We start from the raw sequence: 14,312 nt of genomic DNA on the forward strand, positions 1-14,312 counted from the left end.
AGACAGTGAAAGGCGCTATATAAATGCATTCTGTTATAATCAGTAATAAGGATGAGTGGATGAGCCGGGGCCCCTGGGCCGGGGGGGCCGGGGGGGCCGGCTCCTGGCCCTCACCATGCTGTGGCACCAAACACAGCGTTTCCCCGTCAGCCCATGGTAGCTCTTAATCTTCTTCTGGCACCTGTCACACTTCCCAGAGTCACAGTTCCCTGCGACCCAGTCATGAGCTGCTATCTGGAGTGAAGACAGACAAACAGACAGACAGAAGAGCAGGCATTAACATTAAAACCCACAGTCTCTAAAGGTAAACCACACTGAGCCAGAAACAGCCGGAAATATCACATTAACAAAATGACAGAATCTGCACATAGGAAGTATCATTTATTACATAAATCTTTAAAAAGTCTTTCTCCTTTAAGAACCCCGCAGCCTTACCCCAGTGTCTTTTTTGGATTTGACGTAAGTGCGGGTGCAGGGGGACGGGTTCTTGTTGGCACAGCGCCCATGGACCGTATATTTACAGCCTGAAAAACAAATATCTTTGAGCAAAAATCTCCAGTTGCCAACTACATAAATTAAATATTAGGTAATAGACAAGAATGAAAGTGTGTATGATGGAACGCAACTAGGCAAGCCAGGCATTGTATTAAAATAATTTCAAGGAAAAACTTCAGGTAGAGCTTAGACAAGATTTCCAACAAAATTAACCAAGCAACAGAGGGGCTCCAGCAAACCAGCATGCACAGCAGGTGTCTGGGTCAGAGTCTGTGGTGCCGCCGCTGGTGTGAAACTGAATGCACGGAAGAGGCTGTGCAAAATGAGCTTCGTTTCCCTTGTGCTTATGTATGCTGCCCTCTTGTGGCGACTCCCGGTACTCACACGTGCAGCAGAGCCCTTGCTTGCGCAGTCCCAGCAGCATGCTCTGGCACACGTTGCAGTACACCGGCTTGTTGAAATGCTTCATCCTCCAAAGGTGCTGCCCGTCCTTTTGGGTCATCTGATGGAGGGGCGAAAAGGAAGGGCGGCATTCAGCTCAGGCAAAGTTTAAAGTTTTTTCTAAAGTATATCTTGTGGTGAAACAACGCATACTGCAGTGTGCTTTCCGGTTCCTATTTGTGCGGTTGAACTGTGAATGCGTGAACAACTAACGTAGTGGCCAAAGGAACCATCAGTATCGCCCCCAACAAAGCGCAGTTTCACCTTATCAGTCCCTCCTCCATGTTGTTCGTACAGAGAGGAAATGACAATGTGCTCACATCAGTCGCAAAACGAAAGCTAGCCCACAGAGATCTTCCTTTGTGTGCAAAAAAACAACAAAAACAGTGCATCGAATTTGCTGCCAGAGAGAATTTCAGCCATTTTGTTGGCACCTTCAGATCTAGCAGTGATGAAGAATCCATACAAGAAATTCATACCTTTCTTTCTCGGAGTACAAAAATATAATAAACAGAAAACCCAGCAAATATATCTGGAAGTACATGGCTTGCACTCCTATTTTCCCTGCAGTTTTGCACACTGGTGTCTAATCGCACTTGTGCTGTGAAGAATGGTGGGATTTTGCCCTTTTATATTAACAGGTCATTGTGGACTCAGCAGTCTTGCTTAATTACCAAGATTGCCTGTGGCTGTTTAATGCTACCATTCCTCCGGTAAAATGAATGTGCAAACGGTTGTACTGTGCACAACCGTTTGTTTCCAGCAGGTCTGCTGATAAAACAAAAGGTCCCATTTGACAAATGCTGTACACTTCCTGGTTATTAACCTCACTTGTGGGAACAATGAACAGAAAACAAAATACCGAATGAGAAATCGGTTAAATAATGCTAGAACCCTTTGGGACATTTTTAAAGCTTATACTCTGGGTAATAAGTTTTGGTTCCTTCAAGAGGTTAGATGATTATGGCAAGCCCAGTTTGGGGATGACAAACAATTTTGAAGGAAACGCTGGAACCGTTTTAGATTAAAATAAAAATGCCAAATGACAATTGTGTGTTCCCAAGGGAAGTGAAATAAGTCATCCGTGAACTTGAAAGGGAGGACATGGTTTCTATTAGGAAGCCCTGCAGCCTGGTTAAAATGAGTCAGTGCGCTCCGGTCCAGCCTGGAGCGAACCCCTGCGTGGGCATGCAGCAGCCGTGACCGCGGCAGAGCCAGGCCTTCCTGCCTGCAGCTTCACAGAGAAAGGCCTGAAATAGCGCTGCGGAGGGGAAGTCCCCGGCCTTCTGGGGTTTCACAGCCGACGTCGATGCGCGCAGCCAGCCAATGACAGCAAGCTGTAAACGGCAGGCATCTGTGGCGAAGACGTGACTTTCTCTCGTTTCTCCCCTGCGCCGTGAGCGAGCCGCGCGAGCCGCCAGCGTTGAGCGGCAGCGCCTGAGCTTCAGGGCACGGGCCGAAACGCCGCCGCTCGCACGCCCGTGAAACCACTGCTGCATTTCAGGAATGCTGGGGGTTTAAAATACCCAAGTGCACCCTGGGTAAAGGCTGTTTTACGCTTTCTGGTGGTGCGCGAATGTCCATGAATGGCTGGTGCACCCCTATTAGCTTCAGAGTATTTTTATTGCGTTTTTAACATGATAGCCTGTCAGTACACTCCAGAGCAACAGATGGTAATATGCACCAGCTATCACCTCTCTCAGTTCAGTTAGACGATTCGCCAGGGTGATGTGGCAGTGGAGGCAAAGTCGTTATAAAACCTCCCCAGTCCTTCCAGTCAACCAATCACACCATGGGACACTCTGCAGCAGGGTGAGGAGTTTTACCATGTGACCCCACTGCCCCAACTGGTGTATGAAAGCATAAGCATAAAAACACATTTTTAGGAATAGCATCTCTGCCTGTGTGGCCCTATGCTGAACACAATTCTACAATGTAAAGGACTGCAGAGGAGGCTGGCTGGCGAGTGGGCGTGTCCTGCTGTCTAACGGTGCCCAGATCATGTGGCCCACCAGCTCATGCCAACACATGACCCCGCCCCACTCGGGCAGCATGGATGTGAGGGGTCAGTTTGACAGGTAAACACCTGCTGATGGTGTGGAGAAGGTACTGAAGTCAGTGTCAGTGAAGAGAACAGGAGAGAGAGGGAAGAGAGAGAGAGATGGAGAGAGGGTGAGGGAGACAGAGAAAGGGCGGAGAGATGGAGAGACAGAGAGAGAAAGACTTGCTTGTGTTCCCAATAACAGGGTTGTGAATTGCTCGGTAATATGTCTCTGGTTCATTTGCCTTTTACCTTAGATAATGTATGGCCCTACATTCAAATCTGAAATTCACCCTTATTTGCAAGAAAAAGAAACTAAAATTCAAAGTTCCAAGGAGAGACCTGTTTGCAATTTCAAAGTGGCTAGCGATGCTGAGGTCTCATCAGAAGCAGTTTGTGAAAATTAATATGTTTTCAGTAATACTCATTAGAGCATCCCGGAGCAATACAAAAGGACCCTCCTTGGGTTCGTGGTTCTGTTTTTCCCTCACAATTCATTGTTGAGCTCATTGAAAGTCAGCAGTCTAGTAATCAGAATAGCTGGAGTAGTTGACATAAACCAACCTAGTGTTGTCACAACATAGCTTGGTTCAAGATAGCTGCACCCAAGTGCTAGTAGCTGCCCAAAAAGCAAATTAAGGTCAATTTTGGGTTTCAATACAGGACCATGTCCAAGGTAAAAAGTAAATGAACCAGTCATATTACCAAGTGCTTCACGTCTCCTTTAAGGTTTAAAGTTTGTGCTCTGTGAAGCTCCAGTTTAGCAAGACAGCAGTAACTATATGCACTACTGTGGGTGTGCACATTCAGGAAGAGGAAAAGGAGCACTTTAAATCACCAGCTTTAAACTGCAACTCCCTTACCCACACGTACGTTTGTGGACCCTTCGCTGCTTGTCTTGGGGAGACTGATGAAGGCGCACACACGCATACTCATTAGCACCGAGCCTGTCATCAGCGCGCTTCCGCTGCCGACGGCATTAACTGCCAATAATTCAAAATCAAAGTAGCTCTGCGCCCCGGCATCTCATGAATATTCATGAACAGGGGAAGATGGGAGGAGGGAGCGGCAATGAGGGGGAGGTATGGAACAAGAAAGTGAAGAGAGGAGAAACTGCAAAGGATGGCGAGGAGAGCAAGGGAGGAGGTGGAGAGACTGATGTGAGAAACAGGCAAGGAGAGAGGTGGAGGAAGAAGCAAATGGAAGAGAGAGAGAGTGCTGCGTGTAGAGCGCTGAAAGTGTTCAGTGCAGTACAGAATGTGTTCAGTAGTCAGAAAGAGACGTGTGCAGTGTGTGCAGTACAGAATGTGTTCCGTAGTCAGAAAGAGCCATGTGCAGTGTGTGGAGTACAGAATGTGTTCAGTAGTCAGAAAGAGACGTGTGCAGTGTGTGCAGTACAGAATGTGTTCAGTAGTCAGAAAGAGGTGTGCAGTGTGTGCGGTGTGCAGTAAAGAGTGTTCTCAGCACTTCAGGCTCTCACCTTCAGTCCCAGCAGCACCAGCAGGGGCACGTTGTTCATCCCTCCCTCCACCCACTCCTCCAAGGACACCGTGCCACTGCTGTCAGAATCGATGGCTGTCATCATGTCTTTCAGCACCTGGCCAATGACAGTGCACAGTCAGCGGTCTACCCATCCAATCACAGGGCACTGCGAGCGGTCTACCCATCCAATCACAGGCCTCTGTCAGTGGTCTCCCTTCCAGGGCCCTACGACCTCACAGCGCTCCTTCTCGCAGTGCTGGAATCATCTTGGCGTATTTTCATTTTGATTGTTGAAATAAACCATGGACTTCATTTCAGCTAACCAGATTCGGAGATATTAAAACTCTGAAAGTCGTGTCTCCAAAACAAACACACATTCAGAATAAGAATAAATGTCAATAAAACTAAATGTATAAATTTCAATAATCCAGGCACAAAACCCCAGATAGTGATGGCCGAACAGTGCAGCCTGAACCAGAGCAGAACCATTTATTTTAACAGCTGTCCCAAAGGGGGGGGGGATCAGTACATATTTCATAGAGCGAAGACATTGATTTCCCTGTTTTACAGAGGCGAAGCTGTGTGTGTGTGTGTGTGTGTGTGTGAGTGTGTGTGTGTGTGTATTTGTGTGTGTGTGAGTGTATGTGTGTCTGTGTAGGTGTGCGTGTGTGTGTGCACAAGTGTGTGTGTGTGTGTGTGTGTGCATGTGTGTCTGTGTGTGTGAGTGTGTGCATGTGTGTGTCTGTGTGTGTGCGTGCACAAGTTTGTGTGCGTGCGTGTGTGTGTGTGCGTGTGTGTGTGCAGAAGTGTGTGTGCGTGTGTGTGTGTGCATGTGTGTCTGTGTGTGTGAGTGTGTGCATGTGTGTGTCTGTGTGTGTGCGTGCACAAGTTTGTGTGCGTGCGTGTGTGTGTGTGTGTGTGCGTGTGTGTGCACAAGTGTGTGTGCGTGCGGGTATGCGTGTGTGTGTGCACAAGTGTGTGTGCGTGTGGGTGTGTGTGTGTGTGTGCGTGTGTGTGTGCGTGCGTGTGCGTGTGCGTGCATGTGTGTGTGGTCCCTTACCGGCCTGAGCTCAGTCACATCCCAGCCCAGGTAATCTGCAGCATGCATCATTTGGGCTATAATCCGATCCACTTCCTGTGGAAACAAGGGATTAAAAACCACATCAGGGATGCCAAAGCTTCAAAGCACAAGAAACAGGGCCGGTGGTAGAGACTGTGTTTTCACTGGGGCAAACTGGGTGCATTCGCTTTTGGCCATTTTGTGAACAAAAGGCGTTGCGAAACATACTACTCTTAATGTATTCGACCAAGAGCAGCAAACAGGAAACATCAACAGCAGTCACTGCCACACTGTTCTGAACGCCTCTAGTGGTGAAACATTGGTACTGCAGTTCCCTTGGGGGTGGACTGCCAAGCCAGTGACTCAGTCAGTCGATCAGCTCTGTGAGTGAGTCAGGGAGTGAGTGAGTCACTGCCAGAGTACGGGACACATACTCATTTATAGCTCATTTACAGCGCTGCCTCCTCATCTCACAGCCAGAAACTCCTACACAGCAAATTCCACATTTCCGTCCACACAGCGCTGCAGTGAGTTTCCCAGCCCTCTCGCAGCTGCGTGCGTGGTGCGGCCCTGACACGGCCGCTGGCCTGTAGCGCTGAAAATATGATGCGCCGGCGCCTGGCCAACCGTAAAATTGCCTTGAAATTGGCTTCGCGCAGCAGGTCATTCTTAACGGGCCCGCCACTCATCTGGGGCTCGCGGTGACTGGGCGGTGGGCGAGCGGCGAGGCGCGTTTACTTCTCTTACCGAACTGTCCAGGACTCCATTGCCGTCTTTGTCATACAGTTTGAAAGTGACTGAAACAGGGAAGAAAAAAAAAAGGTTTGGTAAGCACCTGTACTGACTGCAGTGGAGGCAATCTGAACATGGTAAGAGGCCTGCTCTCCTCTCAACTGAGAGGACAGTAGACAGAGGGCCGGGGGAACGATGGGGCAAACGGGCACCGTCGCACAGAGGAAAGCCTCCATCTCGTTCGGGTCCCTAAAGGTTTGGGGACTCACACTCGAGCTTCTCGCGAGGCTGTCCCTCTTCCAGCAGGGAGAAGTAACAGGAAACGTCCTTCAGGAAGACCTCCCCTTGAAAAAGAGAAGGACACGGAGGGTGAGCACGACGCAGGGGGCCACGGGCTCGGCAAAAACACGCCGACCAGCGCTATCGACTACAGCCACAGTGCAGAGGAAGGTGGCGAGGAAGGCACACTGCGCCTATCAGACAAACAGACACACATTGATTTAGCTTTTTAAAGATTAAGGCTGTTTGTGCTCTTTGTGCTGTTGCTATCAGGCGGTCTGAGCAAAAGAAAAGGTCTGATTCTCACATACTGAACACTGAACAAGACCTCGTCTGTAATAACCCGCCCCGGACGTAATGCCAGGGTGAGCACAGTGATTCAGATGCACATTCAACAGTATCAGGCTGTCATAGTCGTGGGACGGGGGGGACGGGGGGGGGGTTATGTTCATAAACAGGGTGGGGTCACAGTGGTGAGAGGAGTAGTTATGCTTATAAATAGAGCGGGGGTGCAGTCATGGTTGTTCCGGGGGGGTGGGGGGGGGGGTGGTGTTCTGTTTACAATCAGGGTGGGGTCACGGTTGTGGGAGGTGTGGTCTCACTTTCAGTGGAAGGCTCCGTTCCGTCTGGTCCAGCGGTCTCGGAAGTCTGGAAGGAACGGAAGAGGCGCTGGCAGAGGTCTGCTGGGAAATCCTCCACCTCCAGGTAGGCCTTGAGAAAGAGCCGGAAGCCCTCCTCCTTAATGCACTGCCGGGGTGGAGGGGGGGACAAAAGAGACGTCAAGACAGAGGAGGGAAGGTCATTACTGTGGAGGCCACTCCACAGGGGAGAGACAGAGGAGCTGCACACCCGCCCATCTTTCCCCCAACACTGCCAGCACCCGCCGAGCTCAAAGCCAGAGGTTCAGCCACAGACACGCCTCCTCAGCCAGCCCCGCCGACTCATTCACATCACAGGTATGAGAGAATAAAAACCCCAGGGAAATATTTTAGTTGGACAGACCAAGCTTTTACACATCAAAGAGAAATAAGGCCTGTGGGTTTGCTGTGTGGTTGGCATAACAACAAAGAATGACGTGGTTGTTTTTCAAGCAACTTAGTCCGCAAGCTATAATCGAAGCACCTTCAGGGTATCTATGTAAAATCCAAGCTGTAAATCTGTAAAGTAAATTACCAATTATTATTAAGAGAACATTATTCATTGCCCTGTTAAGATCATGAGTGTACGCACTCCTACGGGTAGGAAAACAATGGTGCAAGTTAACACTCGTTAAAAACACGTAAGAAAACTTTCCTTTGTGAAATGACTGAGGTTAGGTCAGTTATGATATCACTGTCATCACACTTCTGACTGCGGTTGTTCTCCATGCTTGCATATCATATTGCACCTGCTATTTTCCTCCGTGGTGAGCAGAACAATGTGGTCGCTCGTAGTTTCATTTGTTCAGCATCAAGCAAAACAACCGACTGACTGGAAGGCAGCGATCAAAGTTTGCTGACAGATTCCCAGGGTTGCCTTTCAGTGAGGTGTTAAATGACGTCTCTATTTAAATTTGAGCCATCCTAACTATCGGTTTTCTCAAAACGAAGCCACCCGACCCCGATTAAGCCAGCAGGTACGGAAGAGCCGGCTTCTTCACCGCTGACACTGGCTGACAGTCTGCTGCCACCTGCATCGCTGCCAAAGGCCTCTCGCTCCATGTCTGAAACCTCAAAGGCGAGGCGTGTTTTGGGGATTAGCGGGCATTTGGCCTCCACGGGAGGGGAGGTTTCCCGCGGGCCACCAAGTTCGGGCACAGCACGGTACGTGCTCCAACACATTTATTTTCTCCTCCCCGCATAATCCTGCATAGCTTTGCCTGTTAATATTTTAAACTAAGTGCATTGCCACTGTTCGAAAGCATGATTAATTCCGTGCATCTGTCCTCAGGAGCCGTTTGTTCAGTCGGAGCTGTTAAAGAGGACAGCCGTTCCTGCCGCCGTGGAGCCTCTGCTTCCTGGTCGGAGTCCATTTCCATTCTGAGAGACCAGCTGCATTTACAGCCCCATCTCGCTGCTGAAACACCCTTATCTTTTTAGGAGAGCGCAGCCAAGCATACGCCCTTGAAGCACATGCTGCAATCTGCTGCATCTCTTCACTTATTGCACAAAGCGTCTGCCAAATAAACGTAATGCTGCAGTCCAGCAGCTCAGCCAGGATTGGAGCATCTTGGGATGGCTCCTTAGCCAATTACATGCCACCCTGCAGGGATGCTGTCCATGGTGTGCAAAGGAATGTCATGATTTGACCTTGGGGCATGTTGCTATGCTTGAACCAAGCATCTTAGCAGGATGAGCCAATCAGCAGCCCAATTCAGCATGTGAATCAAACATGGCCCTACATGCAGGGAGGGGCCAGCCTCTGTGTAGCCTCAGAGGGGAGTGGTTATTAAGGGGTGCACCCAAACCCAAATACCACATTCACAAATGGACAGACACTGTGTTGCATAAATATTTTTTTCTGCCCAAAGTTGACCAATGACATCTAAAGATAAGACCAGTTAATTTTCTGCACACAATAAAATAAGTACTTTAATGTATTTCTCAAAACATTGTGAGATGTATGCATTACATAACAGTGAAAGATGAACAGCCCCCCTCCCTCCACCCTCCGTTCCCATTACAGGTACAGACATCTCTGTCGCAGTTGTCTCTGCGTGCAGTGGGTGTGGTCACAGTGGGGGTGTGGCCTAACAGGAGAGAGCGGGGCTCACCTCTCCGTTTCGGTGCTGAGCCAGCTGGCCGTCTGCATCAAACTCCTTCATCACGTCCTTCACCTTCAGCCTGCAGTCTGGAGACCAACAGCAGAGAGGCAACCCTAACGCCTCTGCAGGAACAGCACTGGAGCAAAGCGTCTGCACAGCACTCTGAAATCCCTCCCTGCTAAGCCCACTTTCAGCTATCACATCCAACAAGCAAATCAGAGATTGTGCATGGGCATGCAGGCACACACACACACACACACACAGACAGAGACACACATACACAAACAACACACACACATACACACACACAAACAGACACACACACACACAGACAGAGACACAGAAACACACACACACACAAACATACAGACACACACACACAAACACAGACACGCAGACACAAACACACACATACTTAGCAGGCACGTAAAAAAAAAGAAAAAAAAAAGGATACACCCACACCAAAACAATTGGCTCAAACACACACACACACACACACACACACTTTAATGACAAAATGCTAACACTAACAAATGTGCGAGTGGAAAGAACAGAAGATTTCAGGAACAGAATAGACACAGCATGCTCATATGTGTGTCAGACTAAGATACAGCACAGGTCTGTTTTCTTCCTGTGACTTCCTTTTCTGGCAAATGACATTTTTAAACAAATTGTCAACCGTAAAGGGATTGCCCTCAGCAGGTGACCGAGCTCCATCTCACTCTCTCAAATCAAATTTCACAAAATGTCATCCCGCCAGTGTGTCAGAAATTGAGCTCATTTGGTTTCTTGCAACCATTCGCTTTTAAATGAAGCGACAAACATCAAAACCGAAAGAACAAAAGAAACAGACAAGCGTGTCTCCCCCGATTGACTGATAAGCAGCTCGTTGAACACGGCGTGGGCGGCACAGTGCTGGTAGAGCACGGAGGAGTTCAATAAAAATGCAATCTATCTGTGCAGTATCATATTCCTCCACACAGGAGAGGGTGGGGGATAGGGGGGGTACTCAGAGCTAGGGGGTGGAAACAGGTGAATGTGAGGAGGGGAGTGAATAATACTAAGTTCTGGGGGGTGGGGGGTTGAAATGGGTGGGGGGGGGTCGCAGCACTCACAGTCGATGTACTGCTGCAGCTGGATGAAGTCCACAGGACTGAGCTCCTTCAGCTCAGTGTCAGTGGGAAGGGACATGCTGCTGCCTGGGCAAGGAGACACCGCCTGTGGGGGTACGTGGTGGGGGGGTGGGGGTTACACCAAGTGCACCAGGGGGTGTTCACAACCCATCACCCAGGAACAGTGCTGAGATATTGACCCCTGGGGGGCGGGGGGATAAAAATGTAGGAACATGGACTACTATGGCCAAGAGGCGCAACACACGTGCTGCACCTGCACAGCCACGCCCCCATCCCCAGGGGCCAAATCACAGCATCGACACACAGGTACAAGAGGACAGTGAGAAACCCTCTGAAAGAGTGTGCAAGTGAGAGAGTGAGTGAAAGTGGAGAAGCAGTGTCATAAGGGGTCAACCAAAAAACCTAAGGGAGACGAGAGATGGGAGAGAGATTTCAGAGAAGACATCAAATTTCCGATTAATTTTTTTGGTCAAAAAAAATATTTACTTGATGAAGTACATTTATTTTATGGACCAAGAATACACTGAAAAGAACATTTCCACATTCAGATGTAATGATGTTTCTTTAAAAGCCATAATTTAAAAAATTAATCATATCAATGCGTGCACTTTCAGGAAATAGCCCCGGCGAGGTTTACACAATGCGTTCAGATGCACAATGAATCATTTTCCATGCTAGCCGCATGGCAAGATAATTACCACCACATTTGCTGGCTTGCTCATTTGTGTTTCCACCAGATAGCATAAAATAATACCATACACCGGCAAAAGGTGCAAAAAGCGCACCAACGCCCACAAGGCCAGTGTGAGCGGTGCTGCAGAGGCGACGGTACGAAACAGTCGCTGCACTAACTTTACCTCGGGGCTGTTTTCAAACCGCGGGTCTGCAAGGCCGTGTTTTGAAGGGGTTTTCCTGGAAAAACAATAGCTCGCTAACCCACGCACAAGTAGGCTTTCTGTTTGTGAAGGGCTAACGGAATCCTACGAGGAATGTGGGCTTTCATATTTTTCTTCGGTTCTTTGTTTTTTTTTTCATCCCCTGGAAAAATATGAGTCATTTCTAGGACACTCCAGGACGCTCTCAGCTCATGTTGTTTCAGTTGTTTTTTGCACCTCAACCTTAGAAACTGAGACATATGAAAAATGTAGAGCTTTCTTATTTTGCAGGCGGTACATGCATGTTCCGTTACATTAAATTACATTAGTCTCATATACCCAGAACGTCTCCCAATGGAAAGAGAGCATAAGTGTATCCACTGTGAAGGCTGTGTGGTGCCAAAGTACTTAAAGTCTAGCCACGTTTAATACTTCGGCTTACTGTAGCTCACAGCCCGTCTCCATTACGGTAAGAGGGAGGAAATGCAAGAGGACGACAAGACCAAAATGCAACTTCAACTTGCTAACTGTGACACTCACATCAGGAATGTAATTAAATATCGAACAAGGTTTTACACCGCTGGGTTGCTCAGGACAGCAGGATGTTATGCCCGGCTGAACCGTCAGCTAAACGTGCCTTCCACATTCAAAGCAGTTCCTTTTTTTTTGGATACATCCTGCCACTGAAAACAAACTTTTTTTTATTGTTTGACTACAGCAAGACGTGGATAAGCAGAAGCAGGGGAGCCGCAGAAGTAAGGTCACAAAACACCCAGGAAGAGTTCCTGCACAAGCCAAAGGGAGGGAAGGCAGACTAGCCCCCTCAGGTATAATGCACTCACAGGTGTATTGCACTTATAATACGGACACATCAAATTCCATCAGCTCCCAAAGAAAATGAACCAAAATGTTATTTCCATTCTTACTGAGAAAATGAATTACTGCAGCGACAAAATTGAGAGGTAACTATGCTACGTGAGACACAAGATGGAAAATATTTCCCTTCCCAGATTTTGTTATTGTGCGACAAAGAAATCAGACTATCTGCTTACCAGTCTCCACCCGCTGCCATGAAAATGATCTTTCAGCCCCATTCATTTGCAGATTTCATGTACTTCAACACCTTGCCTTAGATTGCTCAAAATTGCTCAACTGCTGTCAGGCCAGTCTTTCTAATGACTGGTGACAGCCCACTGCAGGAGAACCTTTCAATTGTGTTTGCTTGTGCCTGCTGGCTCACCACAACCTAGTCAATAAACATGAAATTACATTATATGAAGGCATCCAGCAGAAGCTCTTACCCTGAGTGACTTACATAGCCTTGTTTTTGTATGCACTCAGTGGCCACTTTTGGGTATTTGGTACAACCGCTCATTAATGCAAATAGCCTGCTCCTTCAAACAGCGAATCACGTGGCTGCAGCCCAATACACAAAGCATGCAGGCATGGTGAAGAGGCTTAGTTGTAGTTTGAAATGGGCAAGAAGTGGGATCAAAGCGATTTTGACCGTGGAATGGTTGTTGGTGCCAGACGTGGTGGTTCCAGCAACGCAGAAACAGCTGCCCTCCTGGGTATTTTCACGCACTGCACATCTTCAGAATTTACAGAGAATGGTGCGGTAAACGCAGACTCGTTCAGTGTAACTGGCCCACAAATGCTCAAATAACAGCTGACTACAACAGCGGTGAGCAGAATGCCATCTCTAAAAGCACAACGTGCTGAACATTGAAGTGGAAAACCAGGCCGGGTTCCACTGAGGCAACAGTGGACACGTAACGACCAAAACTGGATGACTGAAGATTGGGAAAATGTCACCTAGTCTGACCAATCTAGATTTCTGCTGCGACATGCAGACGGTGTGGTCAGAATTTACAACATGAGCCCATGGATCCCTCCTGCCTGGTGCCAACGATACAAGCTAATGGTGGTGTAATGGAGTGCAGAATGCTTTCTTGCCACACATTAGGCCCCTTAATAACAGCTGCACATCATTTAAAGCCACAGCAAATGGCATATTGTTGCGGATCACGTGGCTCTCTTTACTGGCACAGCCTGCCCTTTTTCAGATACTGCCAAGCACCACTAAGCACAAATCATCTCAAGCTGGTCCCATGAATATGACAGTGGCCTCAGTTTACTCCAATGGCCGGCACAGTTCCCAGATCTCACCGCAATAGAGCACTTCTCGGATGATGAGGTGGAACAGGACGAGTTTGCAGCACAAAAGTGTGGCCGAAAAGTCTGCAGGAACTGTGTGATGCTATGGAGTCAGCATGGACCAAAATCCCTCAGGAACATTTCCAGCACCTTGTTGAATCCACGTCACAAATACTTCAGGCTGTTCTGGAGGCAAAAGGGGGGCCTACCCAGAACTATATAGGTGTACATAATAACTGAGTGCATGCATAAATACATTAATCCATATATGTACACACGGACAGACAGACACACACACACACACACACATATATATATATATTTATACGTACATGCTGATCAGCATTTGCAGTTGGTGAGTGTGCATTCAGCCTGCTTTGTGAATGTCAAGGGTGTTTGGAAACCTCTCGAAAGGCAGTGTTTGTGTATGTGTTTTCGTGAAGGAAAGCCCATACCCACAACTTCTCCTTTTTGGCTGCAGTCGCCTTTCTGTGTTAGGGCACCACTCTTAAGCAAAAGTGTCACAGTAACATCATGCATTGTCCCCTAATGGGAGCCTCCAGTGGCTTTAATTCCTTAACACCATCGTGACCTCCAGGCAGGAGGTTCTGGGAGAACCGTGGGAACACCATGCCAACAGTGACACCTCAGAGGCATCCAGTACCATCTCCCTATTGGCTCCTGACAGATTGAGGCTGTGGTAGGTGAACCAATGTTGTTGATCATGATATTTCCCTTAGACTGCAGCATCCACACCCAGTGGGTGGAGTAACACCTGAGGTGAGCCTCTCTCTGCTTTCACATTACACATAAAGACACAAGGGGGCCACTGGGTGGCCTGTCTCAATAAAGCTCCCATCTGCTTTTGAGTATA

General features: G+C 48.3%; 1 protein-coding gene across 2 annotated transcripts in view; it reads right to left on the reverse strand.

Moving 5' to 3' along the window:
* dgkaa (diacylglycerol kinase, alpha a) overlaps positions 1-14,312 on the reverse strand; it is a 34,667-nt gene that overhangs the window by 11,446 nt on the left and 8,909 nt on the right. The window contains exons 2-11 of one of the 2 annotated variants that reach the window (XM_064299033.1): positions 10,389-10,491; positions 9,283-9,359; positions 7,133-7,277; positions 6,521-6,595; positions 6,267-6,316; positions 5,520-5,594; positions 4,458-4,574; positions 880-997; positions 436-524; positions 115-234 (exon numbers count right to left, since the gene is read on the reverse strand). In XM_064299033.1, the coding sequence (XP_064155103.1) occupies positions 115-234; positions 436-524; positions 880-997; positions 4,458-4,574; positions 5,520-5,594; positions 6,267-6,316; positions 6,521-6,595; positions 7,133-7,277; positions 9,283-9,359; positions 10,389-10,464 (942 nt within the window). In that variant the 5' untranslated portion in view covers positions 10,465-10,491. The remainder of the gene's footprint in view (positions 1-114; positions 235-435; positions 525-879; positions 998-4,457; positions 4,575-5,519; positions 5,595-6,266; positions 6,317-6,520; positions 6,596-7,132; positions 7,278-9,282; positions 9,360-10,388; positions 10,492-14,312) is intronic. The other variant, XM_064299034.1, reaches the window with a different exon arrangement.

This window comes from Anguilla rostrata, chromosome 11 (genome assembly GCF_018555375.3).
Source record: "Anguilla rostrata isolate EN2019 chromosome 11, ASM1855537v3, whole genome shotgun sequence".
Lineage (NCBI taxonomy): Eukaryota > Metazoa > Chordata > Actinopteri > Anguilliformes > Anguillidae > Anguilla > Anguilla rostrata.